The 27671-nt window shown below is 40.7% G+C and overlaps 1 protein-coding gene across 4 annotated transcripts in view; it reads left to right on the forward strand.

Annotated features, from left to right (window-relative positions):
• The window catches only part of zswim7 (zinc finger, SWIM-type containing 7), a 92884-nt gene that overhangs the window by 21415 nt on the left and 43798 nt on the right, over positions 1 to 27671 (forward strand). For all 4 annotated transcript variants that reach the window (XM_079816126.1, XM_079816129.1, XM_079816128.1 and 1 more), the window contains exon 4: positions 11274 to 11376. In XM_079816126.1, coding sequence (XP_079672252.1) covers positions 11274 to 11376 — 103 coding nt within the window. The remainder of the gene's footprint in view (positions 1 to 11273; positions 11377 to 27671) is intronic.

Consider the following 27671-nt stretch of genomic DNA (forward strand, 5'->3'; position numbering starts at 1 on the left):
CTGATTTCTCAAAATGGTGCGTGTGTGTCCTTATCCTGGGTGCCATGACAACTCAGTACTCAGTATCGGTATCGGCTCCGATCCGCCATTATTTGCCAGATCGGGTATCGATTAGACAGAACCGATCCAAATCCGATACTGTGCGTATAACATTCAGTGCCCCACAAAACATTAGAAAGCATCATCAATGCTTTGTGCACTATATTAAGTGTTCTGAAGCCATTCCATAGTTTAAGGTGAGGTACAGATTAATATTTATTAATTAAATTCAAGTTCACATGAATAATTCCCTCCGCTGCGTCTGTCAGCCATTCTCCATTCAGCTTTAAACTGTGTGTCGCGTTCAGTTAAGACAGTCAACACGATGACACACTCTCCAAGATGATTCAGTGTTCCTGTTATTATGCTTGATCTGTAGATAACGCTCTATGGTTTCGCATAACTTGACTTTATCTTGCTGGAGTTTATTGCTGTAAACGTGTTAACATTAGGCTACTTTCTACCGGGTGTCTGTTAGATCACAACACTGGACTAGACGGTAACTAAAGTGTTAAACTGTTAAAAGAAACGCCTCAATAAAATATTGAATCGATAGATACACTACACATCTATATATCTTCCCTTTGTGTTTTGAAGTTAAACTTTTCAATGCGGACGGACCGGCACGCTGTGACTCTGTTGCTTCAAGCGCATCATCCTGCGCATGGGATGCGCATACGCGCCGCACTGTATTGGAGCCGTTAGTATTCTAATACTTTTGTGCTATGAAAGATTATTAATAGTCTTTCTTGTTCTGCCCCATCTATAATATGTTGCTACCTCATTAAAAAGATGCGTTATACATTTAAAATATGTCTTTTAATTTCTTAGTATAGGCCCTATTTCTATAAATATATTTACTTGTTTTTCATGAATGTATTTTACAACATTTTACCAGATTTAGAGATACACTTATTCATTTTTATGGTTTTTGAGGTATAGAAATTCTACATAGATTTAAACAAAACTGCATACTGATACTCAAAATTTTAAATATCGGATCGGATCTGAAAAAATGGTATCGGTGCATCCCTAGTGCGAGTTATAGTAGGCATGAGCGCCGGTGCCTGCTGACGGCTCTGAGTGTGCACACACAGGAACGTGCGCAGAGTAATGGTCGAGCTCAGTGTTTTGACTGAACAATACGGTTTCTTTCTCGCTAAACCTTTTAGTATGCCTCTGAACACTTTCCATATACGGCGTGCGTCTCCCTGTATCATTGCGTGATACATTTGTTTATTTTTTTTAATGTTTTAGCCTGGTCGCTATTCACTGCCATAATAGGAAGGAGCGTGTGCAGGACTATTTTTTTTTTAAATTTATGCTTTTGAGGTCCGAAAAAGATAGAAGGACATAGGGCACTGGGACAACAGCAGGGTGAGTAAAAGATGGCTTTATTTTTATTTCAGGTTGAACTATCCCTTTAATAACGTTGGTTAGCGCAGGGTTGTCCGAGGAGGACGAGACAATGGACCTGCACAGCATGTCAAACACGCTAAACTCATTAATTTGTGCACCACATATTTGTACATATTTGTAGTGCATCCTCCCGTGCAAGAAATACGTTTGTCACATGTGTTGCACTGTGCCGACCCAGGCTTTTTTAAAAGTGAAAAACCGTGCTCCATGGCTGCAACAGAACAAACGGGCTCGGCAAGCACTTCCGGAAATCCGGTGGCCACTATGGAAACCAAAACTTGCGCGTTTGGAACCAATGATCGGAATCAAAAACAAATTTTCTAAACGATTCCAATGGCATCGTTATTTTTTTAAACGGTTCCAAGTTGGAACTGGTTCTTGATGCCCAACCCTATTTAGGAGTGTGTTTATGGGAATTTTTGACCATTCTTCTAGAAGCTATTTTTTGAGGTCAGGCACTGATGTTGGACGAGAAGGCCTGGCTCGCAGTCGCCGCTCTAATTCATCCCAAAGGTGTTCTATCAGGTTGAGGTCAGGACTGTGCAGGTCAGTCAAGTTCCTCCAGACCAAAAAAATGTTTATAGAAGCAGTCTGCATGCCTAGGTGCTTGATTGTATACACCTGTGGACATGGAATGGATTGGAACATCTGAATTCAATGATTTGGAGGGGTGTCCCAATACTTTTGGCAGTATAGTGTATGTGCATACGTAATGCACAAGAACGACATGAGAGTGAGTAAATGAAGACAGACTTTTAGTTGAATGAACTAACCCTTTACAGATGAACAAATGATAAAGCTCGGCCTGCTGAATATTCGATCCCTTTCCCCAAAAACACTTATTGTTATTGATATGATTACAGATAATAATCTAGATGTGCTGTGTTTGACAGAAACCTGTCTAGTTTCAAATATAATTCCTTTGAAGTTTTGGTGCTTTACGTAATGTTATGTAGTGTAATTGATAAATCCCGTTTGACGCTACTGTATACAGGCCACCAGGGCACCATACAGACTTTACCAAAGTATTGGCTGATTTTCTATCAGAGTTAGTACTGGGTGCAGATAAAGTACTAATTGTTGGTGATTTTAATATCCATGTAGACAATGAAAAAGACGCATTGGGATTGGCATTTAGAGACATTCTAAACTCTATTGGAGTTAGGCAACACGTGTCAGGACCCACTCATCGCCGTAATCATACTTTAGATCTAATATTGTCACATGGAATAAATGTTGATACCGTTGAAATTCTGGAGCAGAGCGATGACATCTCAGATCATTACCTAGTATCATTTATACTTAATTTAGCTAAGGCTGCAAAGCCATCCCCTCACTTCAAATATGGCAGGACTATCACTGCCGCCACTAGGGCTGTGTATTGATCTGGCGATACGATACATATCACGATACAGTGGTTACGATACGATATATTGTTATATATTGCGATATTGTAAGAAAGGCAATATATTGAGATATTTCTTTTTTGTGTGTTTTTTTTTTTTTTAGAAAGATCTAATTTAAAAGAATAAAGAACCATATGCATAACCTGACAAGTAACTATTTTATTTAGTTAATACAGTATAATTTATGTCACTATTCATTATTTTGTGCAATCTAAGTTAAGGGAAATAGTAAAGTGCAGGATACTTTGTGTAGATGTTTTAAAGGTTCACAGTATAGTGGTTTTTAATTTCTAAACTATTTAACAACAGAAAATGCATAGTCCATTCCATGACTGAATGACTGTGTGTTTTATATTTAATACTGTAAAGCTGTTTGCTTTAAAGCAGTCTATTGTATAAAGTGCTATTTAAAGTACTGAACTGCAGAGCTGGTGCATCCATATCCACATTGCTATGATCAGATGATTTCATTCTGCTGCCACCGCTGTCAATTTTGTTGTGTGTTTATTTTGATACTGAGAGGAAAACGTGCAGTACATATTCTATCGAAACGCTTCTCAGCAGCGCGGATGAAGTTGGGATATTAAGTGAGCTCTCAGATTCAATGCGTTTCCAGAGTATTTGATTTTAACTTGGCCTATTTTGCAAACAAAATGACTCTTGTCGATTTCCTTAGTGGCTTCTTTATAGCTAAAGCCAAAATGAGTTCTCACTTCAGCTCTGTATACCGCGGGAGCGGAATAATTCTGTTGTCTTGTGAGCTGGGTTTGCTAATGGAAACACTAGTGATACACGCACCTTCAACATGCACTTCTCCGGCTGTGCATCAGTTTACGTTCTGAGATGACACTGCCATCTAGCGGTTGGGTTTTATACAGTCTGTGGTTTAAACCGAACACAAAACCACGAATCTTGGATGTAAATAAATAAATATATAAATATCGATAGTGTTTTTGAGAATCGATACAGTATCGCCAAACATAATATCGCAATATTCACGTGTATCGATATTTTCTTACACCCCTAGCCGCCACTAAAGATTGCTTTGTAAATAATCTTCCTCATCAGTTTCATCTCCTCAGCATCCCAGATAGAACTCGATGTTGCAACATAAACTATTGACTCTCTCTTTTGCAGGACTTTAGACACAGTTGCTCCCCTGCACTTAAAGAAAATAGTCCAACGCCGTGGTACAACGAGCACACTCGGGCCCTTAAAACAGCAGCCAGAAAAATGGAACGCAGCTGGAGGAAAACAAAACTGGAGGTCTTCCGCATTTTGTGGAAAGAGAGCATGATCGCATACAGAAAGGTCGTAAAAACTGCTAGATCTGCTTATTTCTTGACTCTCTTAGAAGAAAACAAAGGGTTTCCCCTAGAATTTTTTCCAGCAGTGGTGCTGTTACGTGCCGGAGGTTGTTACCAAGCCGCGCGTCGGGGGGTCCGGGGGCATGCACCTCCGGAATAAAAAAAAAAAAAAACTTAAACCATGACTTCTGGCAAGTTTTGTGGATAGAAATAGACATTTTGAACATTCAAATCCAAATTAAGCATTTCATTAGTTTAAAAGGTGACTAGCTTATTGCCTATTTTACTTCAATAACCTGCAGGGACATGCAGAAAGTTCCTAAGGGGCAAGGGCTCAAATGTAAGAAAGGGGCAATATGTAAAAATAAAAAAATAAAGTGTTTGGATACTATTTTATGTTTTTGCAAAAAGTCTCATGCTTATCAAGCCTGCATTTATTTAATCAAAAATACCGGAAAAAAATCAGTAGCCTAATATTGTGAAATATTATTACATGATTTTTTTTTTTTTACCTTTTTATTAATCAACTATATATATATGATTAATAAAAAGGTAAAAAGAAAACCTTTTTTTAAGAGCATCACATATCATACAAGAGCTGTAAGTAATTTTCTCTTTGCCTTTTGTTGTTTGATTCACATTAATGGCTCAATCGTCACCAAGTTTATTAGATGCTGCCCCTTTAACCCTTAATCGCCCCTCAAGTAGGGTTTACGTTTGAGTCCCTTGAGGTCAGATAGACCCCAAACTTTTACAGAGCGATTGCATAAGGAAATATAATTTTTTTACATGGAAAACTATATATCATTTTTTTTATTTACTTCTCAACTATACATTTATGCTGTGTTTTTGTGGGTATTTGGTAGTTTTTTACCTATTTACTGAACAAATACTTAACTATGTCATAAATTGGCTCATTAAAAATCATTTTTTTATGAAAAAATCACTTGAATGATGATCTTAAATAAATATAAATAGTTTTTGGACATTGCTCTATGTGTTAGGGATAGAATACCGCCATCTGTAGGTTTGTGGAAAAACTTTAGGAATTATAGTTAAAGAGAAAGAGAGTGCAATGACCACATTATCCAATAAAGGTCCATAGGGAAGTTATGCAAAAGTTAAGCTGCCTTTCATCTTTCTTTTATTTGCCCTTTTCCCTCTCTTTCTCATGATTGTTCCATGTTGCATTTGTGCTCTAGTACTTGTATTTCATTTATGTATGTAATTTTTTCAGATTTATGCCAGTTTTGTTGATTTTATTTGCCAGTTTCTATAAAAATGCTCTCTGTTGCAGTCACACACATGTGTGTGTTTGTGTGTGTGTGTGTGTGTGTGTGCGTGTGTGTGCGTGTGTGTATGAGACAGAAAGTTCGTTCCACTTTGTGTTTATGCTCTAGGACCAGATCTTGATATAAATGTAGACATTTTCAGATTTATACTGGATTTAGTTGATTTTTTTTTTTACAAACAAAGTGAAAAAAAAAGCATTTTTTACATTTTCCCATTCATTGCCAAAATCCAAAAAAATGTTCCAGACACCTGTGTTTGTGTGTGTGTGCGTGTGAGTGAACATGCTTGTTCAATATTGCATTTGTGCTCTAGTATTAGTACTTCATTTATGTATGAAAATCTTTCAGATTTATGCCAGTTTTGTTGATTTTATTTGCCAGTTTCTATAAAAATGCTCTCTGTTGCAGTCACACACATGTGTGTGTTTGTGTGTGTGTGTGTGTGTGTGCGTGTGTGTATGAGACAGAAAGTTCGTTCTACTTTGTGTTTATGCTCTAGGACCAGACCTTGATATAAATGTGGAAATTTTCAGATTTATACTGGATTTAGTAAAAAAAAATTGACAAAAAAAGTGAAAAAAATGTATTTTTTACACTTTCCCATTCATTTTCAATGTGGGGTCAATCTGACCCCGAGGGACTTAAACGGTAAAAAATTTTTTACACACCTTTAGAACAACCAAATCAAGCCCAGATTTTGTGTGCATGTTTAGATAGATTATTTAGGAAAAGTCACCGAGTCTCATGGCCCTGAGATGAAGGGAACACTTTTAAAAAATGGAGGAAAAGTCCAGTGGGGTCAGCTGGACCCCAAGGGATGATTAAGGGTTAAGACGCAGATCTAATATTCTCCCTTTTACGCCCATTTAAGCTAAACTGTGTTTAAGTGAATACTCTCCAAGCCTGTCATTTTGAGATATAGGCTATTTTGTTGTGTATTTGATGGTTTAGTCGCGCACACGAAGCATATGTGCAAGTCGGTCCGTTTCACTGCGTGCGTACTAGGGATGTGCCGGTATCAAATTTCATGTTGCGATTAATTGCTGAAGCTTTTATCACGGTATACGGTATTATCACGATATTGAAATAAGTTGCAAAAAAAGTGTTGTCATACTTCAATAGGTTAAATCACTTTCTTATAACAAAAGAACCAAACATTTAAATACAATAAAGCAATACACAAAAATGTATAAAGTAAAGAAATATTTAAAACAGATTAAAGTGCAAAAGAATTATAAAGAACAATAGGTATGCTGAAATGTACATTTAACTAAGATTAATACATGCTTTAGAAGTATTTTTCATTGTCAGCTTTTTAATGAAGGAACTAATGTTAAATTCTTTGAGCCTTGTAAAGTGTGTGATTGAACAACAGTCAGAACATATTCAAACAATATCTAGGGCATGTAATTTAGTCCAGATTAAAATATAAAATGCAAGTTTGAAAATGAATAGCCTTAAGTCTTTAAGTATTATGTATTAGGTTATGTGATTACTGGGGAAACGACTGCATTTCTGCTGTTCCGTCAGCGCCCTCTGCTGTCAAAGAATGAATGTGCACTTCAGCGTCTCCTCATTCCGCCATGTGCTCGGCTCATGCACGGTCTATTTATATCAGTGCCGTTCCTCTTGGTCTATTTACATCAGTGCGCGTTCCTCTTTGACGTATTGTTCATTTTAAACGGTTGATGGGTAAAGTATTCTTAAAATTCATTCTAAAAATCGGAATAATTCGTAATAAATAATTATTTACGGTATTTTGAAGTGCCCACGATAACTATATTGTGCATATTCATTATTGCGGTATATTGTATTACCGTTTACCGGCACATGTCTAGTGCATACACACACACACACACACACACACACCCGCCTTGAACTTGGAAACTGTCTATTGCGCAGATTATTGTGCTTTTCATTTAATCAAACGCGTTCTGCAATTTAGCCGAAGTGGAGGGTGCATTTGACAACAATCACAGATTGTGCTGAATCTGACGTTAAATCCATGTTTGGGGAGAAATGACAGCGTGCGCTATGAAGGGAAGGAAGTTGTGCTAGACGATGCGCGAGCATAGTTTATAATAGTTTTACCTCATATCTTCTTTTTTTAATCCTTGGCAACTTGACCCTACAGAATTAGTAAATTACAGGCCAATCTCAAATCTACCCTTTCTGTCAAAAATACTAGAAAAGGCAGTGTCCCCACAATTAGACTCCTTTTTAGAAAGAAATGGTATCTGTGAGGATTTCCAGCCAGGATTTAGACTGTATCATAGTACTGAGACTGCTCTCATCAGAGTTACAAATGATTTACTCTTATCATCTGATCGTGATCGTATCTCTCTGTTAGTGTTATTCTATCTTAGCGCTGCATTCGATACTATCGACCACAACATTTCGACTCAAAAAATATGTTGGCATTAGTGGAATTGCATTGGCATGGATTAAATCATACTTATCTGACCGTTATCAGTTTGTAGCAGTAAATGAAGAGATGTCACACCGATCACAAGTTCAGTATGGAGTACCGCAAGGCTCAGTGCTAGGACTGTTGCTTTTCACCCTGTACGTGCTACCACTGGGAGATATCATTAGGAAGCATGGCGTTAGTTATATAGCTCTATATTTCTTCACGCCCTGACAAAATGTACCAATTCACAAGATTAACGGAATGCATAGCTGATATAACAAATTGGATGATTAGTAATTTTCTTCAACTTAATTCAGAAAAAACAGAATTTTTAATTTTTGGACAAAAAAGCTCCACAAGTGGCAACCTAGAATACTGTCTAACACTTGATGGCTGCTCTGTCAAGTCCTCGTTGTCAGTCAGGAACCTGGGTGTGCTCTTTGATACCAATCTTTCATTTGAAAGCCATTGAAAGCATCTGTAAAACTGCATTCTACCATCTTAAAAATATATCTAAATTACGGCACATGCTTTCAATGCAAAATGCTGAACAGTTAGTTCATGCATTCATGACCTCGAGGCTAGAAATATTGTAATGCTCTACTGTTTGGGTGGTTGCCCTGCTCGCTTAATAAATCAACTGCAGCTGGTCCAAAGCTCAGCAGCTCGAGTTCTTACTAGAACCAAGAAGTGTGACCATATTAGCCCGGTTCTGTCAACACTGCACTGGCTCCATATCAAACATCGCATACATTTTAAAATCTTGCTTATTACTTACAAAGCACTAAATGGTTTAGCTCCCAGGTACTTGAGCGAGCTCTTAACACATTATACTCCATCTATGTCGTTCTCAAGACTCTGGCCAGTTGATAATACCTAGAATATCAAAATCAACTGCAGGCGGTCGATCCTTTTCCTATTTAGCACCTAAACTCTGGAACAGTCTTCCTAGCATTGTTCGGGAAGCAGACACACTCTGTTAGTTTAAATCTAGACTAAAACACATCTCTTTACTATGGCATACACATAAAACATTTTTAATTTATATTATTCAAATCAGTTAAATTATTTTAGGCTGTATTAACTAGGTCAGCCGGAACCGGGAACACTTCCCATAACATCTGATGTACTCGTTACATCATAAAAAGAATGGCATCTACGCTAATGTTAGTCTTTCTGTTTATCCCGAGGTTTACTGCAGTCAGCCGGATCTGGGCTGTATCCAGATCAGATGGTGGACCTGCGCCCAGACATGACCAACGCATCCCTGAAGTGTCTGCAGAGACTGTGTCAATTAGACTCCCCCTGAAATTGCCTCATCGACACGGCATCCTCAATAAACCCGTCTCCAGCGTGATGACTCCGATCTTTTCGAATATTCCTATCTAATAAATTGCCTTATTGACACGACATCCCAATGTACCGTCTCAGGCGTGATGTCTCCGATCTTTCGAATATTCCTATCTAATAATTGCCTCATCGACACGACATCCTCAGTAAACCCGTCTCCGGCATGATGACTCCGATCTTTCGAATATTCCTATCTAATAATTGCCTCACCGACATGGCTGATGGCCAGAGGAGAACTGGCACCCCGACTGAGCCTGGTTTCTCCCAAGGTTTATTTTTCTCCATTATGCCACCTGATGGAGTTTTGGTTCCTTGCCACTGGTTTCTTTCAAATATTCGATCCTTTGGAATTTTCAGCTAAATATCCAAAAAAAATTAATTACTAAACTAAATTAAATACAATAACTAAATTACAAATCTGCCCACATTGTCAGTGTATAATTGAAATGAGCTAGTTGACATCACCGTTTTCTCCAGAGCGGCTGTACAGCCGAATCAAATTCTGTTGCATTTTTTTCCTGTTTAACACTGAAGCGGCTTTGAAACATTGTAAATAGCGCTATATAAATAAAGTTGACTTGACTTGACACTGTCGCCTTTGGCTTGGCTTGCTCAGTTGGGGACACAAAATTTTCAACTAAATATTCAAATATATTTTCAACTAAATTACTGATCTGCCTAGCCTGATAAGCCAGACCCGCATCAAGATGTTGGGTCTGGGAACTCACCATTGGCAGGGCTCAGTCTGAGGGGCGGGATAAACGGTTGTCTTTCAGATTCCCTATGCATGCAATAGGATATCGCTACAACCAACCAGAGCAACGAAGAAGGCAAAGCGGTGCTAGTTGATAGATTAAACTTCCGCCGTATCCAGACGGCAAAACTCAGAACACATCTTTCTTTTTTAAGAATGACTTCAGTGCCATTTTTTGTTCTTTTCTCAAAGAAAAGCTTAACTTCCAAGTCTTCCAGAGTCGTGGCCAAAGCGTATTCGAAAGACCGCTGTTCGCCAGCTTCTTTGTTTACAAGTAGCACGCGGAACCGCAGCAACTCTGCCATCATTATGATAAGCCCGCCCACCGACTCTTTACACGATGTGATTGGCCTGTCCAGAGTTTAGTTTTCCCAGCTCGCAAGCCAACGGAGAGTTGCTAGAATACCCTGGCTGCAAATTAGATTTGCTGCTGCTAGGGTGCATCTAGATTTCTAGGCTATGATCTGCCCGCATTGTCACTATATGATAATTGAAATTAGCTGATGACATCACCGTTTCTCCAGAGCGGCTGTTCAGCCGAATCTAATTCTGTTGCATTATTTTCCTGTTTAACACTGTGCAGCTGCTTTGAAACAATCGGCATTGTAAAAAGTGCTATATAAATAAAGGTGACTTGACTTAACTTTAAAGGAACACGGCGACTTTTTGGGACTTTAGCTTATGCACCGGATCCCCCCAGAGTTAGATAAGTCCATACATACCATTCTCATCTCTGTGCGTGCCATAACTCTGTCTGACACACCCACCTCTAGCCTAGCTTAGCACAAAGACTGGAGGTAAACGGCTCCAGCTAGCCTACTGCTCAATAAGTGACAAAATAACGCCAACATTTTCCAATTTACATGTTGTGTATAGTTACATCGTGTACTAAGACCGACAGAAAAAGAAAAGTTGCGATTTTCTAGACCGATATGTCTAGGAACTATACTCTCATTACTGCGTAGTAATCAAGGAACTTTGTGCTGTACCATGGGTGCAGTAGGCGCAATGATATTACGCAGCGCCTGAAAATAGGCTTACTTCCGTCAACATAACCAACGTGACAACCTGCTTGCACCGAGAGCGTGCTGGGGACTATTTTCAGGCACTGCGTAATATCATTGCGCCTGCTGAGTTTTAGTGAACGTACTACAAATGAGGATGAATATAATGTAAAAGTGACAGAGTGCAAGTAAACTCTTCTTTATTTTGGCTTAAAGTATTGCGATAGTAGTGAATCATGAATTGTGTCAATGTGAACACCCATCATTTTCTCTTGTTCTGTCTCTGTTTCAGATTGCGATTTGTGTTTGGCCCATGTGCTCTTCAGGCATTGGACCTGGTGGACCAACGCTCTGTCACATGTGTGTCATCTCTCAGCAGTCGAAAGGCTTTTCAGGTAGTAGGGAGTTTGCAGAATACTGCCCAAAAATGTCTGCAGCAATCTAAAATATCTCAAATCAAGTTCTTCCACACAACTGCTGAACAAAACTTCTTTTAACCATGTTTGGCTGAAGTTGTGAGGCATTATACATTTCGAAGAAGTGATGCATTGAAATTTTGGCAACTGAAAATATTCGTAAAATGTAAAAAATACAGAATTTTGTTTTTCGGCTGTAAAAGTTTTGGGTCAAAATCATTGACCGAAACAGCGCTTTTCTGATGACTAATTTTGACTATCAGCATCAATTTCATGCTTACATCAGGTAAACAAACATCCACAGACCGTGACCAATAATTATGCTAGAGAACTAAAATGTAAAACTGTTGTTTGACCGATATTTGCCTGAAATATTGAGAGATGGCTCAGCAAAAAAACCTTTACTAACTAGTTTATCAACTGTGAACACAACACCCTGCACAGAATAGGTAAATTACCCAAGTTTTTTCTACAGAAACTTTAGATTTAGTTTTGTTTTTCGACTAAATTATCACTTTTTTGGTGTTTCTGTTTAAAATTAATTTCTGTCAGGACCACTATCGTCAAAGATGATTGACAATTAGAAAACAGTTCAGATTGGCAGTATGGTTCTGTTCTGGGCAAGAACTCCCTGCACATCCATGCAGCCTATAGCATGGATAAGAGCAGGGAGAGCAGCGATTACCCCCCTTAGGGTAAACCGAACAGAACCAACATAAATGTATTGCAGATATAATTAGTTAATACACAATATAATTTGTGAAATTAGTTTGAATCGAAAGAGAATAAGAAGGCCAAATCCTGACTGGATGGGAGGAGTAGCTGGGGATGGGGGAGGGTAATTGACTTATCGTAAGCCCCTCCCCTTGAACGCAGATGAGCCAATGGCAGTTGAGTATCAGTTGCACGGGGATCGGAACTCGGACATCTTTAGGTTTCAGCACCATAGAGAAACATTGGAAAATCCGAAGCTTTCAACGGTTTGATGGTGTTTATGCTACAAAAATGGTAAAACGATGCCTGGGGTATTGTAACACTGATTCCAGGTATTCCAAATCCTGGTGTAGAGGATTTTCTGGTTGTCAAACTCCCATTAAGTTATGATTAAAATTAGTGAGTCCCTGCTAACGTACAAACCTAAATAACTAACTGTTCTCACGTCATGTAACGTTAACAGTGTAGGTCAAAAACACATAAACGAAAGACTACATTTCAGTGCCTCTCTATATTGAAATGGTTAAATGTATATTAATTTAATTTTACCCTGCGGTACATGAACAGTGCTGATCCTGGATGTTGTCATCTGTGATCGTGACGACCGTGACATGAGGCTTCTCCCACTTGCATTGTGATCTGTAAACCCTTGCTTCCAAAACTTTATCTCCCACCATATTTATTTTAAAATCTTTTATATATCCCTCCAGGCATTAGTCCCACTTGAATGCTCCTCGACAAGAGGTGGTCCTTCTGTGTCACAGACTTTATGATTTATCGTCTAATTTGTTTTTGTATGCATTTTTGATATTTCTGTGAGTTTAGATATGTTTAACCCTCTTGGGGCTCTTCGGTCATTTCTGACCCAAATTTTTAAAAATAAAATATTTTAAAAACCGTAGCTTCATCGGAATGGTCCGAAACTTGGTGACTTTATTGGTACTTGGTAAATGAACACCCAAAAAAATTGGGGACAGGATTTGAAAAGTCTAAGTCAGTGGTCACCAACCTTTTCAAGCCAAAGATCCCTGACCTCAGCCTTGATGAAAGGCAAGATCTACCTATAGATTTTTCATGGCCGATTCAGAGTTTTTTTTAATTTATTTCTGAGACCATCTGTTGATTTTTTTTCTTTGTTTAAGCAAATGTATTTGTTGTGTATTTGCTCTATAACAGGCCAAACTGGGCTTAAAAAAAATTGCCATTTGCAATGAGGCAACCACTGCATTTTAATCACGATCCAAACAAAGATACACACATGTAGCATGAGCAGTTGTTTTTGATTCAAATAAGATTGCATAATTTCAAGACTTAGAGCAAATACAGAATGGTCTGACTTTAGCTTTGTGAAATTGTTACATTGTTAATTTACGCCCCTTTTCTGCTGATTGGTCAGCCAAAGATCAAACTATTCCATCATCAGTTCTTCCTCTGATTTTTTATGCGTTTATTGCAACTACATTTCATATTTTTCTCATCAAACAACCAGACTAACGTATGGCTTGACACAACCCGTACCGGGGCAGAGCCTAGACAGGGCTTTCTTCTGTGTAGACCAGCGGCTTTAGATTAGTGGCTTAAGACCAGCAAAGTGCCAGCGGGTCCGCAAAATAATTTTCTATATCCTACCGTATTTTCCGAACTGTAAAGTCAAATTTTTTTATCATGAAACATGCCCTGATTTATTCCAAAGTGACTTATATAATGCATTTAACGTCAAATAATCGAAATGTTTACTTTTTAAAGTAGGTGCTTCAAGTATTCGCTGTATTTTAGTTCATGTTTCTGGTGTGCGCCAGAAGATGTTCAATTAGACAGAGATGCGCTAAAGCAGCGCATCCTGTTGTTTTCTTAATTTTTCAGAGGCATGACATTTTGTAGTAATTTTAAATGTACACAAATAAAATAAACAATTTACTGTTTCGAATGAGGAAAAAATTCAAGTGATGGCGCCGGCGATACGTCACATAACGTATCAGTTCTGGCATTGCTAACTTGACATTGCAGCCTGTTCATTATCAAAATAAAACCAAACATATAAAAAGTTATTCTGCTTAATTTAATTTGTCTGTTGTACAATATTAAGGCTGTGCCAGTCATACTTTCTGTTATTCCAAACTCATATCTCTGCATGTGAAGATGCCGATTTAGCCTATACATGTATGGGACTGGACTGAAGTATGAAGCCTTCTTTACATAAATAGTATAATAGCATCCAAATGTTACATTGCAAATTTGGAAACTTTGGACCGAATGAAAGATGCACAAGCCCAACGTCGATATAGTTTCAATTCAAATAAATGAATTTAGGCTTGGTGTTTAAACTAAATGTTGTTTGTAATAAATGTCACAATATATAGACTATTTTTATATAGGCTAGGCTTCTATGTATATTTTTATTATATCTACTTATATTTTTCATTCTTGTTGTTTTCTGAATACCATTCATTTAAGGATTTGTCACACACTGAGTCAAGTCAACTTTATTGGACCCACTTTATATTAGGTGGCCTTAACTACTGTTACAAGTACACAGGAGGCAGACACAGATGTTAACAGGTAAGGGTAGTTTATTAGACCACAGTAGAGCAGGTGTTGTGGAGCAGGTGAGTAAACCGGTTGTTGGTAGATTAGAAGGTGATACGAGAGAGAGAGAGTTACTGTCTTTTGTTTTGTAGATGGAAGGACGCTGGAGCCTGGAGGTCGCTGGAGACTGGAGATCGTTGGAGACTGTAGATCGCTGGAGTACTGAGGGACGGACAGGAACACACCCACACAGCAGACAAGGAACATGGAAGGAAGGAGACACGCTGGAGACAGGTAAGTATCAGTAGTAGAGTCCTTGAGGTAAGCATAGCCTGAAGTATATGCGAATGAGACCGGACGTGGAGTGCTGTGTGGTTGTGAGTCTTGTAGTGCTGGTGATGAGTGTGGTGATGAGGTGCAGGTGATGGTGATCAGTACTCTGGGGAAGGAGTGCGCTGTGATTGGTGGAGGGTGGAACCTGATGTGTCTGTGACAGTACCCCCCCTCCACGGCCCACTCCAGAGGGCCGAGAACCACGACGCCGTGGTGGACGTCCTCTACCCCGCGGAGCTGGCTTCTCAGGATGACTGTCGTGAAAGGTAAACTGGGATCTAAAATGTCGTTCCTTGGGACCCAGGAGCGTTCCTCGGGACCATATCCTTCCCAATCCACTAGATATTCCAGCTGACCACCACGACGTCGGGAGTTCAAGATCTCATTGACCTTGTAGGCCGTACCGTCCTCCAGGATGAGTGGAAGGGGGGGTTCGGCAGGAACTACGTCAGGTCCTGTGGGAGAAACAGAGGGCTGGTGAGCTTTCAGCAGTGAGACATGGAAAGTGGGATGTATACGATACCCTTGTGGCAGACGGAGTTGATAGGTGACTGGATTGACCTGCTTGGTGATGGGGAATGGGCCAATGAACCTGGGACTCAGCTTTTTGCAAGGCAGACGCATTCTGATATCTCTGGTAGATAGCCACACTAGCTGACCTTCCTTTCCGTCTGCCCGTTTGACTGTGGATGATACCCCGACGTCAGGCTAACGGCCACACCTAGGAGTGAGAAGAACGATCTCCATACTCTGGATATGAACTGGGGACCTCTGTCTGATACAATGTCCTCTGGTACTCCGAAGTATCTAAAAACTTGGTTGAAGAGTGTCTCAGCTGTTTCCATGGCAGTAGGCAGACCTGGGAGTGGGATCAGACGACAAGATTTAGAGAAACGATCTACCACTACTAGAATGGTGGTATTACCGTCTGAGACCGGCAGGTCAGTGATGAAATCTACTCCTAGGTGTGACAATGGGCGTTCTGGAACGGGCAGAGGAAGGAGTTTACCAGCTGGAAGATGACGCGGAGACTTGGAAATGGCACACTCCCTACAGCCCTGCACGTACCTTCTGACATCCTTAGCCATCCCTGGCCACCAGAAGCGTTCTTTTAGCAACGAGAGGGTTTCATTGACCCCCGGGTGACCAGTACCAAGTGACGTGTGAGCCGAGTGAATGGTGGGAGTGCGTCGTGTCCGAGTGAGGTACAGCAAGCCAGGTGGACAGCCCGGCGGAGGGTTCGTGGAGGCATTGGAGGAGGGGATGGTTTCTTCGGACCAGGTAATAGGACTTACGATGAGGGAGCTTGGAATAATGGGTTCTGGTTCTTCGGTCTGTTCGTCAGGAGCATGCAGACGGGAGAGAGCATCAGCTTTAAGATTCTTGGTACCGGGACGATAGGAGATGGTGTAATTGAAACGGGAGAAAAACATAGCCCAACGGGCTTGTCTGGGGTTTAGTCTCTTGGCTGATCGAAGATACTCAAGGTTTTTGTGATCTGTTAGCACCAGGAACGCATGTTTGGCTCCCTCCAACCAATGCCTCCACTCTTCCAAGGCAAGCTTGACTGCAAGGAGTTCCCTGTCACCGATGGAGTAGTTGACTTCCGCCGGGCTGAGCTTGCGGGAGAAGAAGGCGCATGGATGGAGTCTACTGGGCGTCCCCTGCTGCTGCGATAACACCGCTCCCACTCCGGTTATGGAAGCATCCACCTCCACAACGAAGGGCCTTTCCGGGTCTGGATGGACTAGTAGGGGAGCGGTGGTGAAGGCTTTCTTGAGTTGGCTGAAGGCGTTGGTGGCTGCCGGGGTCCAGGACAGAGACTTGGGCTTATTGCGTAACATACTGGTGAGTGGATGAGTGATAGAGCTGTAACCTTTGATGAATCGTCTGTAGAAATTGGAGAAACCTAGGAAGCGTTGGAGTTCTTTTATGGTAGTGGGTTCTGGCCAGGTTGTGATGGACTCCACCTTCCTCTCGTCCATCCGGATGCCACTGTGATCTATGTGGTATCCCAGGAAGGAAACGGATGCTTGGTGGAAAGAACACTTTTCGGCCTTGAGGAACAGATGGAACTGACGTAGACGGTTGAGGACCTCCGCAACGTGTTGGCGATGTTCGGCCTGGCTCCGGGAGTAGATGAGGATGTCGTCGATGTAGACTAGGACGAATCGATGGAGAAACTCCCGGAGCACCTCATGGATGAAATCCTGGAATACGGAGGGGGCGTTTACCAATCCATACGGCATGACGAGGTATTCATAGTGTCCAGTAGGGGTAATAAAGGCAGTCTTCCACTCGTCCCCCTCACGTATCCGGATGAAATTGTACGCGCTGCGGAGGTCCAACTTGGTGAACACAGTGGCACCACGGAGATGTTCGAGGGCTGCTGGGACGAGAGGAAGGGGATACCGGAACTTAAAGTCCCTGTAAAGTCAAAACTAAACATGTGTTCTGAGTTCCTCACACCACAGATAAATGTGTTATTAACCACCCAGCCAAATTTGAATCATAAAAAAATCCGGGAAGTACATAAAATAGCTTATCAAAAACCTGAAAAAATGAGCAGCATTCTCTGCTCTCAAACGCTGGGGGTGTGTCCGCTGTCGGCGCCGAAACCACGCCCACTCGCGGGAAAGCGGCAGTAGCACACAAGACAACACTCACTGATCACGACCGTCTATGATCACGACGCACCAGATGTCGGCGGGACGGGAGGATGAAGGCCTGGGCGGGGGATAGTCGGTTCTGCAGCGGATTATCAGTGAATGCCAGTTGTCTCAGGTGAAAGTTTGTAAAATGATCCGGTGTAAAGTCACTGAAGAGGCAGGTGTCGGTGGTGATCCTCAGCTCTCCATCAAGGTTGCTGTTCACAAAATTAATCCACCTCTTCATCGTTTTTGTTTTGTAAGCTGTTATGTAAGTTGTTGACTATAGTAACTAACAGTACTAACAGTAACTCGCGATCGAACTGATGCGAATGTGCTCTAGTTATGATCGTGTTAGGGGAGGAGCCAGGCTCGGTGGCTCCAGTGCGTCATCGAGCCACCGTTTTAGCCCCGCCCAGAAAATCCTGAACACAGCAACGGTGAAAAACTGTTTAACGGTCTAACTTCTGAATTCAGTATTACATAGTTCACAGTCTTTGTAATGTGTTTCAGCAATACATTTCTAACATTTATAATGTGTTTAGAAACAAATCTCAGAATTGCCTTTACAGGGACTTTAACAGTGATTTTGTTGAGGGAACGATAATCGATGCATGGCCGCAAGCCTCCGTCCTTTTTTGCCTCAAAGAAGAAGCTGGATGCAGCAGGGGAAGTAGACGGCCTGATGTAACCTTGGGCGAGGGCTTCCTGGATGTATTCCTCCATGGCCTTCTCCTCCGGGATGGATAGTGGGTATATCTTACCCCTTGGTACTGGTTCACCCGGAAGCAGGTCGATGGCACAGTCCCATGGCCGGTGTGGAGGCAGCTTGGAAGCCCGTTGCGGGCAGAAGACATCGCTGAAGGGGGCGTAACACTTGGGGACATCGACAGAGCGTTGTTCAACTGGACTTTCAATGGATGTGGCACAGAGAGTCAGATCAGGCAGAGACGAGGATGGAAGAGGAAGTTCAGTTAGACATTGAGAGAAGCAAGTGTCGCCCCACTTCAGGATTTCGCCCGTCTTCCAGGAGATGGTAGGGTTGTGCTGCTCCAACCAGGGGCGCCCCTGAACCACGTCAGCAGTCGAATCCTCCAGAACCAGCATGTGAGCCTCTTCCCGGTGTAAAAGCCCTACTTGGAGAGTGACTGGTCCAGCCACGGTACGGACGTGCTTGCGACTGAGGGGTCTTCCGGTTATTGAGCTGATCCTGTAGGTGGTCGGAGACGGAGTGGTCTTGAGGCGTAACTGGCGGCAGATGGCACCGGAGAGGAAGTTGCCGGCTGACCCCGAGTCGAGGAGCGCGACCACTGAAAGGGAGACATTAGCGGCAGTAAGGGTGACGACAGTGGTGAGTGGTTTCATTTTATGATCAGCAGGAATAATGGCACTCACCATGGGTCGCGGAGGTCGTGTGGGGCATGCAGCTATGACATGCCCAGGCTCACCACAATACAGGCAGAGACGTTGGGTCAGCCGACTGCGGCGTTCTTCAGGGGTTAGTCGGGAGTTCTCTAACTCCATGGGTTCGTGGGCTGGTTCTGGGGTGCTGACGGGTTCGGATTGGCGGAAGGGCACGTTGAAGGGATACTGGTCCTGGTGCTCTTGGATGCACGCCTGCATGCGAGTGGCGCAGCGAATGGAATGCTGGATGAACTTCTCAAGGCCGATGGAGTCCTCGCATGCAGCGAGATGCAGCCGTACCCGAGGTTCCAATCCTTGCCGAAATGTTGTTATCAGCGCCTGTTCATTCCATCCGCTGACTGCTGCAAGCGTTCTGAATTGCAAAGCATAATCGTAAATAGACATGGATCCCTGTTTTAAATTATAAAGTTTCTCACCAGCTGAAGAATCTGTGATCGGTTCTCCAAACACTTCCCGGAAGTGGGAAATAAACGCTGCGTATGATTGCGTTACCGCACCCTGTTGTGACCAGATGGAATCGGCCCACATTAATGCTTTGCCGCTGAGCTGAGAGATAATGAAGGCGATCTTGGAAGTGTCGCTCGGGTACAAGTGTGGCTGCATCTCCAGGACCAGTGTGCATTGCAGCAGGAAGCCGCTGCAATTCTCCGCTGATCCTGAGTAGGGCGCCGGTTTGGCCATGGGACTAGCATACGGAGATAGTGAAGGAGGGTTGTTGACAGATGGGTTAGTGTTCGCTGGTGCAGGTGAATGAACAGTAACTGGAGTGGGTTGTGGAGGAAATGTACGCCGAAGCGCATCTACCAATTCCTGGAATGGATCCGGTTGGCTCATACTGGGTCTTCGGTATGGTCCGGTCTTCTGTTACAAGTACACAGGAGGCAGACACAGATGTTAACAGGTAAGGGTAGTTTATTAGACCACAGTAGAGCAGGTGTTGTGGAGCAGGTGAGTAAACCGGTTGTTGGTAGATTAGAAGGTGATACGAGAGAGAGAGAGTTACTGTCTTTTGTTTTGTAGATGGAAGGACGCTGGAGCCTGGAGATCGTTGGAGACTGTAGATCGCTGGAGTACTGAGGGACGGACAGGAACACACCCACACAGCAGACAAGGAACACGGAAGGAAGGAGACACGCTGGAGACAGGTAAGTATCAGTAGTAGAGTCCTTGAGGTAAGCATAGCCTGAAGTATATGCGAACGAGACCGGACGTGGAGTGCTGTGTGGTTGTGAGTCTTGTAGTGCTGGTGATGAGTGTGGTGATGAGGTGCAGGTGATGGTGATCAGTACTCTGGGGAAGGAGTGCGCTGTGATTGGTGGAGGGTGGAACCTGACGTGTCTGTGACAACTACTATGTACTAACATTTTAATTAATCATTTGATACAATGCACTTATTGTGTACATACATGTTTTTATATTGTACTTACATTTAAAAAAATACCTGCATGTAATTACTTCTGTAATTAATTTCTGTAGTTACATTTGTAATTACACAGTTGACACTTCCCTTACACCTAACCCTACCCTTAAACTTACCCATACCACCACACCTGTCCCTAACCCTACCCGTATCCCACCGCAATATCAGCAAAGGTGTTTTGCAATACAATTTGAACACAGTAAGTACATTGTACTTATTTTTTGATGTAAGTACATAGTAGTTAAGGCCACCTAATATAAAGTGGGGCCACTTTATTTATATAGCGCTTTTTACAATGCAGATTGTTTCAAAGCTTCACAGTGTTAAACAGGAAAATAATGCAACAGAATTTTATTCAGCCGTATAGCCGTTCCGGAGAAAACGGTGCTGTCATCTAGCTCATTTCAATTATCATACAGTGACAATGTGGGCATTAGATCAGTAATTAAATCAGTAATTTAGTTAATTTAGTTTACTAATACGTTTATTTGGATATTTAGTTGAAAAATGTATTGTCTCCAACTGAGCAAGCCAAGCCAAAGGCGACAGTGGCAAGGAAACCAAAACCCCATTAGGTGACCTAATGGAGAAAAATAAACCTTGGGAGAAACCAGGCTCAGTCGGGGTGCCAGTTCTAGTATAGTTCTATTTAGTAGTGAGGAAATTTCACAAATGGACTAATTGCACAACCTAACCCTAACCCTTCACTGAGCTCCTGAGAGTGACCCATTCTTTCACAAATGTTTGTAGAAGCAGTCTGCATGACTAGGTGCTGTATTTTATACACCTTTGGCCATGGAAGTGATTTGAACACCTGAATTAAAGGATTTGGAGGGGTGTCCCAATGCTTTTGGCAATATAGTGTACATTTACGTTTGTACATTTAAATTAGAAAATGTATATAATTATAAATCTAAATATACCAATTTAAATAGTAAATATAACTTATAAATATATACAGAATATGTGTATCTGTGTAATGTTCTGTGAGTTTACAAAACTATGTTTAATATTTATATTTACCGGTGTCATGTTGATGTTTGAAATTGCAGCTTGCATTTTTTAACGGAATCTTTGATGCTTTACTTAATAAGAGCGACTGAATCAGAAGCCGCTGTTGTGCTATCTGTCTCCCTTCTTCCCCCTCCACTTCACAGCCTACCACAGAAACTTTTGTAGCATTTTTCACAACTGTGATGAGGACTAGCCAGTGTTAAAATAGGAGGTTTTATGACTCTTTAAAGAGTTCACATATGCTGCATCAGTCAATGTGACCTAAATCCCCTTAGTTTGCTATGACCAGTTCCATCTCTGAAAGTGACCACACCACAGTCCATTGTCAGACATCCCAACACCACCCACAGTGAACTCGTCATGTTGAACTCTCCAGTTCCTGAGTGTCTAGAATGATCAGCCAATGTCCAGGAGGCAGCTGGTGGGTGGAATTGTCTGTTTTCCCATAATTCCTCATGTGACTGACCGTAGATTTCAGCATATGTCTGTAACACTGGGTTAAGTTTCCGTAAAACGCCTACTACGAGATGGCAGAAAAGCAAATAAAGAGTAAACATTAGGAAAACTATAAACAATATAGTAATAAAAGTTAACAGCCCTTTTTATGAACTGCTGTGATTCAGCTTTGGATAGCCGTATTGTATATGTGCATTTATCATCTCTATTTGTCATCTGTAATTCTTGGCTCAGTTTCATATCTTACAGGATATAAAAAAAGTGTTTCCTGTAATTGCATTTCTTTAGGTATTTACATTTACATTTATGCATTTAGCAGACGCTTTTATCCAAAGCGACTTACAACTGAGGAGTACAGGAAACGATCATGAGGAGGCAGCGAAACACAGAAAGTGCCTGAAGTACTACGTTTTTGACATTGCACAGAGTTTCACACGCTAGGGCAGGGAAGAAGTAGAGGAAAATAAGGAAAAGGAATAAAAAAAAAAAAAGTAAGATAAGGTTAAGTGCTCGCGGAAGAGGTGAGTTTTCACCTGTCAGCTGTTTTCAGCTGTCGATTTTCGAGGAATCATTTGTGTTCTTGTTCAATAATGTGATGACATTTGAACATTGTTTTCTTTTTTTCCCCCTTTTCTTTTACTCATTGCAAAGGATGAGATTGGCCGGGTCTAATTACTGCCAGTAACGATTTATTTAACTCTGGATCCTTTTCCCCTACTGTGGTAAAAATTACATCTTTCTCTCTTCTGACTGCTATCATCAATCTCTCTCTATTTATTCCTCTTTTTGAAAGTTGTGAAAACACTATTGTGGAGTTTCTTTTGCTATTTGAGCCAATGGGAACACAAAAAATAAATGTAATGTATTCTCTCATTCACCGCTATAAAGATTTACCCAACTATGACGACTTCCGCTTCTGAGAAACCCGGAAATGTGAAAATGGTAAATTAAACTCAGCTATGTAAACTAAACATTGCTAAGTGACAGAAGTAAAATACGGGAATAATGAAATGTGAGAGTGATGTATTAAATACCTTCATATGCAATCTAAAATAATTTTTTAGCATTGGTGTGAAGATTTTTAGGTTGATTGGAATATTTCCTGCATTTAATCTCATTACAGTGTTATGTTGAAGTATGCTTCTACGGTGTACCCTGAGGTGCTAAATCGTTCCGATCATGTTCCCACCTTTTAAATTGGATTTTTTTGTTTGTTCTGGAGCTCATTCATGCTGAATGCAAAGGTGAATGTGAATTTTTATTCTGCAATTTATGTGATTTTAATATTTGATGAAAACGCTTCACAGTGTTTGGTCTTCTAGTGAAGAGGATATCCTATTCAGGCACAGGAATCTGTGGCCACAGAACTCTGTAGAAAGCACTGCATGTTTTACGCATCCCTTGTATATATATTTTGGCTAAACTGTTTGTTTTAGCACACTTCAGAGCGTGGAACCACCAAGACTATTTTCCATGGTTTTCCAAGTTTTCTCTGAAATCACCAAATCAGTCCACAGATTTCTTTTGGTCCACGAGGTTGTGTTTTTGCTAAACTGTTTTTGTTTGTTTAAGTGTAAATCTGTGTGCAGACCACAAATCCAGCGGCATTGCTTGTAGCAGACATTCACTGGTGGGTCGTTCTGCGGTGGTAGCAAATGTTTCCGGTTAGTCCAGTAGCCAATATCCTGTCAGTCAGCCCCTCTCTGGGGAAAGAAACATTCATTAATATCTCATTGTGATTGTCATACTCTATTAAGATCAGTTGTGGTTAATAACATCCTGCCCTGGGGCTGCAGTCTAGCTGCCATAGTGTTCTCGCTGACCTTGATCTTTATTGAGTCATATTGAGACATACAGTAGCGTAGGTGGAGTCAAGAAAAAACATTTCTGGCATCATGAGGTAGTTTCCATGTTGATATAAATCTTAAACACTCTGCTGTTGCTTACTCTTTCACCGGTTGAAATACACTTGTACAGACAAACTTGTGGAAGACTGGTGCATTTGAGAGAACATTTTACTCTATACACTATTTTTGCAGTTTTGTTTAGTATCACTACGGAGGACCAAAATTTAACACTTTTAAATAACACCTCAATCGATGTACATAAGAGCATAAACTATTAACAAAAGTGAGAAGAAACATAACTATTTAAATAAAATATGATCATATGTGATACAGGGATTTCTGATCCTTTTATTCATGAAATATATCATTCAAAAGTTTGGAGTTGGTAAGGTTTCTTTAATGTTAAATGTTAAAGGTCCCATGGCGTGGATTTTTTAAAATTATTTTATAATGTTTCCTGAGGTGTACTTATATTTTTAGTATGATTTTTACATCACAAAATGTTATAGTTTAGAAATAAAAGGCATTTTTTTCCTGATATTAGCCCTCTGGCTTGAATGCTCTGTTTCAAGGGGCGTGTCTGCTGTGAGACTTTAAACGCCCACTCTTGTGATTGGCTGACATCTTTGCATTTGAAATGAGTATTAGATTATGTGGTGGAGGGGGCGTGGTTTAGCGAGTTCTGCAAGCACTGCCCTATTTTTATAACCAGAGTTTTTCCTCCTCCGTTTTAAAAAACAATCGCGTCCACTAGGGGTGTAACGGTACACAAAACTGACGGTTAGGTACGTACCTCGGTTTTGAAGTCACGGTTCGGTACGAGTTCGGTACAGCAGTTTTACAAAATTGCTTTTTATTTATTTTTATTAAACAGTGATTTACTGGAAAAAAAGTGTTTGTCCTTAAATGAATTAAATTATAACTAAACGTTTATTGAAGATATTGCTATAAACTGTATAGGGAGCCCTTACTTGCACATTAGGCCTACTATTAAAGGTTAACAACAGAGCCCAAACTATTAGCCTAAATTCAGTTGCTATTTATTTTAAGGTATAATAATCAACACTCAAATAACAGTACGCAAACATGTAAACTTCACATAAGGCAGTTTTTGCAATAACTTCTAAATCTAATTATGAAATAGTTTTTTATCCAATTCGTTGTTGAAATATAATCATTTACACAGTGACTGTCATTTTCATGACAGGTTTATTTAAACATACATGAAATAATCAAGACATCACTTAACAGGTTAAGTAGAATATAATGAATATATAGGCTAATATAGTGCATATATTTAGTGAAAGAGTTGATTTCTCTAGTGAATAAAATTCCATGGACACTGAATGACTGCCTGAGGTAAATGTGATGCTACATGACATTGTATAGTTTACAAGCAGTTATATTGAGGTCTTTCTGCTGTTGAAAAACTGATTGAGTGATTACACCACACATACGTGACAGTAAGTTGTAATGTATCCTCAACACACCTTCAGATTTTCATTCGTGTTTATTCTTTAGGAAGAGATGATCGATCATGTTCACGCGCGCAGCCGCTTGAACTGTGATCAGTCACACCATATTAAAGAGCGTCAAAACGGCATTTATTGTTTGAATTTCGTGATAAAATGGACTGAATACTTAATATGTTCGTGTGGGAACTCGGATTGAAGTGTGTTCCGCGGTTAAAACAAGCCGACTGTTAACTGTTACAGACTGTATTCAGAAACGGTTCGGTGCATGCATGTACCGTTACACCCCTAGCGTCCACACAAGCATGGTTTAAAAGAAATCTCTGTCCACATGAAAACGTAAAACCGCTCTATGATTGGCTGCCTTATTTCCACATGAGTCCCATCCACGGCACCGATGCACTGAGGAATGCCATGGGCTCAGTGAAACCCTTCTGCAAGTTTACTTTGGACTCAGTGACAAGTGGACTGAAGCTTCACACACTTGCCTTACTATGTTGTATTATTGCATTCTGGTGCCTCTGTTCTGCAATACAATGAGATAACTGCGCATGTATCTGTATACATGTGATAAGCGTGTTTGATAATTATTTTTCAGAGTTGTTAAAAGCTACGTCTGCCATTGCATAGACTGACTCCACTCATGTAAACAAAAGCGATAACGGCGCACAATCTTACATAGAAAAAGCTGCGGTTTTGAAAATACCTGTGTTCGTGTGGACAGGGCCTGAGAGTTCTGAATAAACACGAGTCCCAGCCACGCTGACCCTGTTTTCTTCCTCCTTATTCTACGAACTTTGTTACATGTGGAACCCCTCTCGAATACTTTTACTAAGTTTTTTTTTGCCATTATAGCTGTCGAGATGAACGAATCGTGAAAGTGTTGATTATAGCATTATTTTTAGATCTTTTCCCATCACATGAAAGGCTGCAGTGACGAGCATTGGGGAGACAGACAGTCTGTTGATCGCGTGAATGCAGTGATCTTGTCATTGCAACGCGTTTTCTCTCACAAAGTGCTTTCACCACAACTAACAGCAAACACAATATCGATATGAATACAGTAAGAGCTTTGTTGTGCAGCATAACAGCGTCATTCGTTATAACGGCAGTTTGGGCAAGTGTGCAGATACACTCGCGATGTGAGATTGACAGCTTCGGACATTATAAAGAGAGTGTTCTTTGATGACTCTCTGTAATTATTTAAATAACGGTTTGTTTCATGCTACTAACAGAAACGATGTTAAGTTTATCGTTTAGTCACTGGCTTGATTCACTGATGCATAAACAGTATTAAACAATTTAGAAAGAAGTCTGTGTGAACTTGAATGATTAGCTACACATCAGAAATCACTGATCACAGATCAGGCATTAATGAAGACTGTTACTCACTGTTTGTGGCGGTGCTGTCGAATCCATATCATAAAAATCTGTTTGTAAAGCCTGTGCTGACATTGCGACCAAAATAAACAGAATCCATTTTCTCCAAATTCTCTGGGCGGGCAAAGCAGAGGAAGGGGAGGTAACCTTTCCCTGTATGACGACATACAGGGAAGATTTCAGATCGGCTCGTCTGAGCTTTTCAAGGTCGAGCAGGAGACCCAGAACTCGGTTTTACACCTATCAAAATTTCTAGCCACTTGGGGACCATATACAAGCTAGGGGAACTTATACTAATGTTAAATAACCTCAATGAAAATTTCATGCCATGGGACCTTTAAAGTCAATTATGCTCACCATGGCTGCATTTATTTAATTAAAAAAAATACTGTAAAAACAGTAAATTGTGAAGTATTTTTTCGATTTAAAACAGCTGTTTTCTATTGTAATATATTTTTAAAAAATTATTTTATTTCTGTGGTGGCAAAGCTGTATGGTAAATTTACTATATGGTAAGTAGCTTACAGTTAACCAGTTTTTTTGTTTAGCATTTTTTATACATTTTTTTACGTTAAAGTTCCGGGCATTTTTACAGTGATATTAAAAATCTCATTACATGTGATACTTTGCCTCTGATTTTAACTGTCTGCTAAACCATAAACAAGTAAACAGGACATGGGCACATTATTGGTCTAATAGTGAAAGTCCCCTTCCTCTGTTGTCTCACACTGGCAGCAGCAGATCAGTCCAGGCTGTTGTGATAATGCTCCACTGACATTAATGACTCTTCTGGCCTTTGGGAAGTAATGCCTACTAGTGTTTGTCACAATGGCTGCTTTACAAGCGTATGTTGATTCTTGTTGTGCCTTAATAAGGTGGGATGTTTCACTGATGGCCAACTATAGAAAAGAATGCAAATGTCACATCCTGTTTCAATGTGTTGTCATTAGTCACATGCTTCTTTGTTCAGTTTCCCGCCACTCATCTGTCCCCATGGTTACCCTTGTTATTTTAGTTCAGTTCAGCTGTGTCTTGTCAA

Source organism: Gobio gobio (assembly GCF_949357685.1).
Source record: "Gobio gobio genome assembly, chromosome: 4".
Lineage (NCBI taxonomy): Eukaryota > Metazoa > Chordata > Actinopteri > Cypriniformes > Gobionidae > Gobio > Gobio gobio.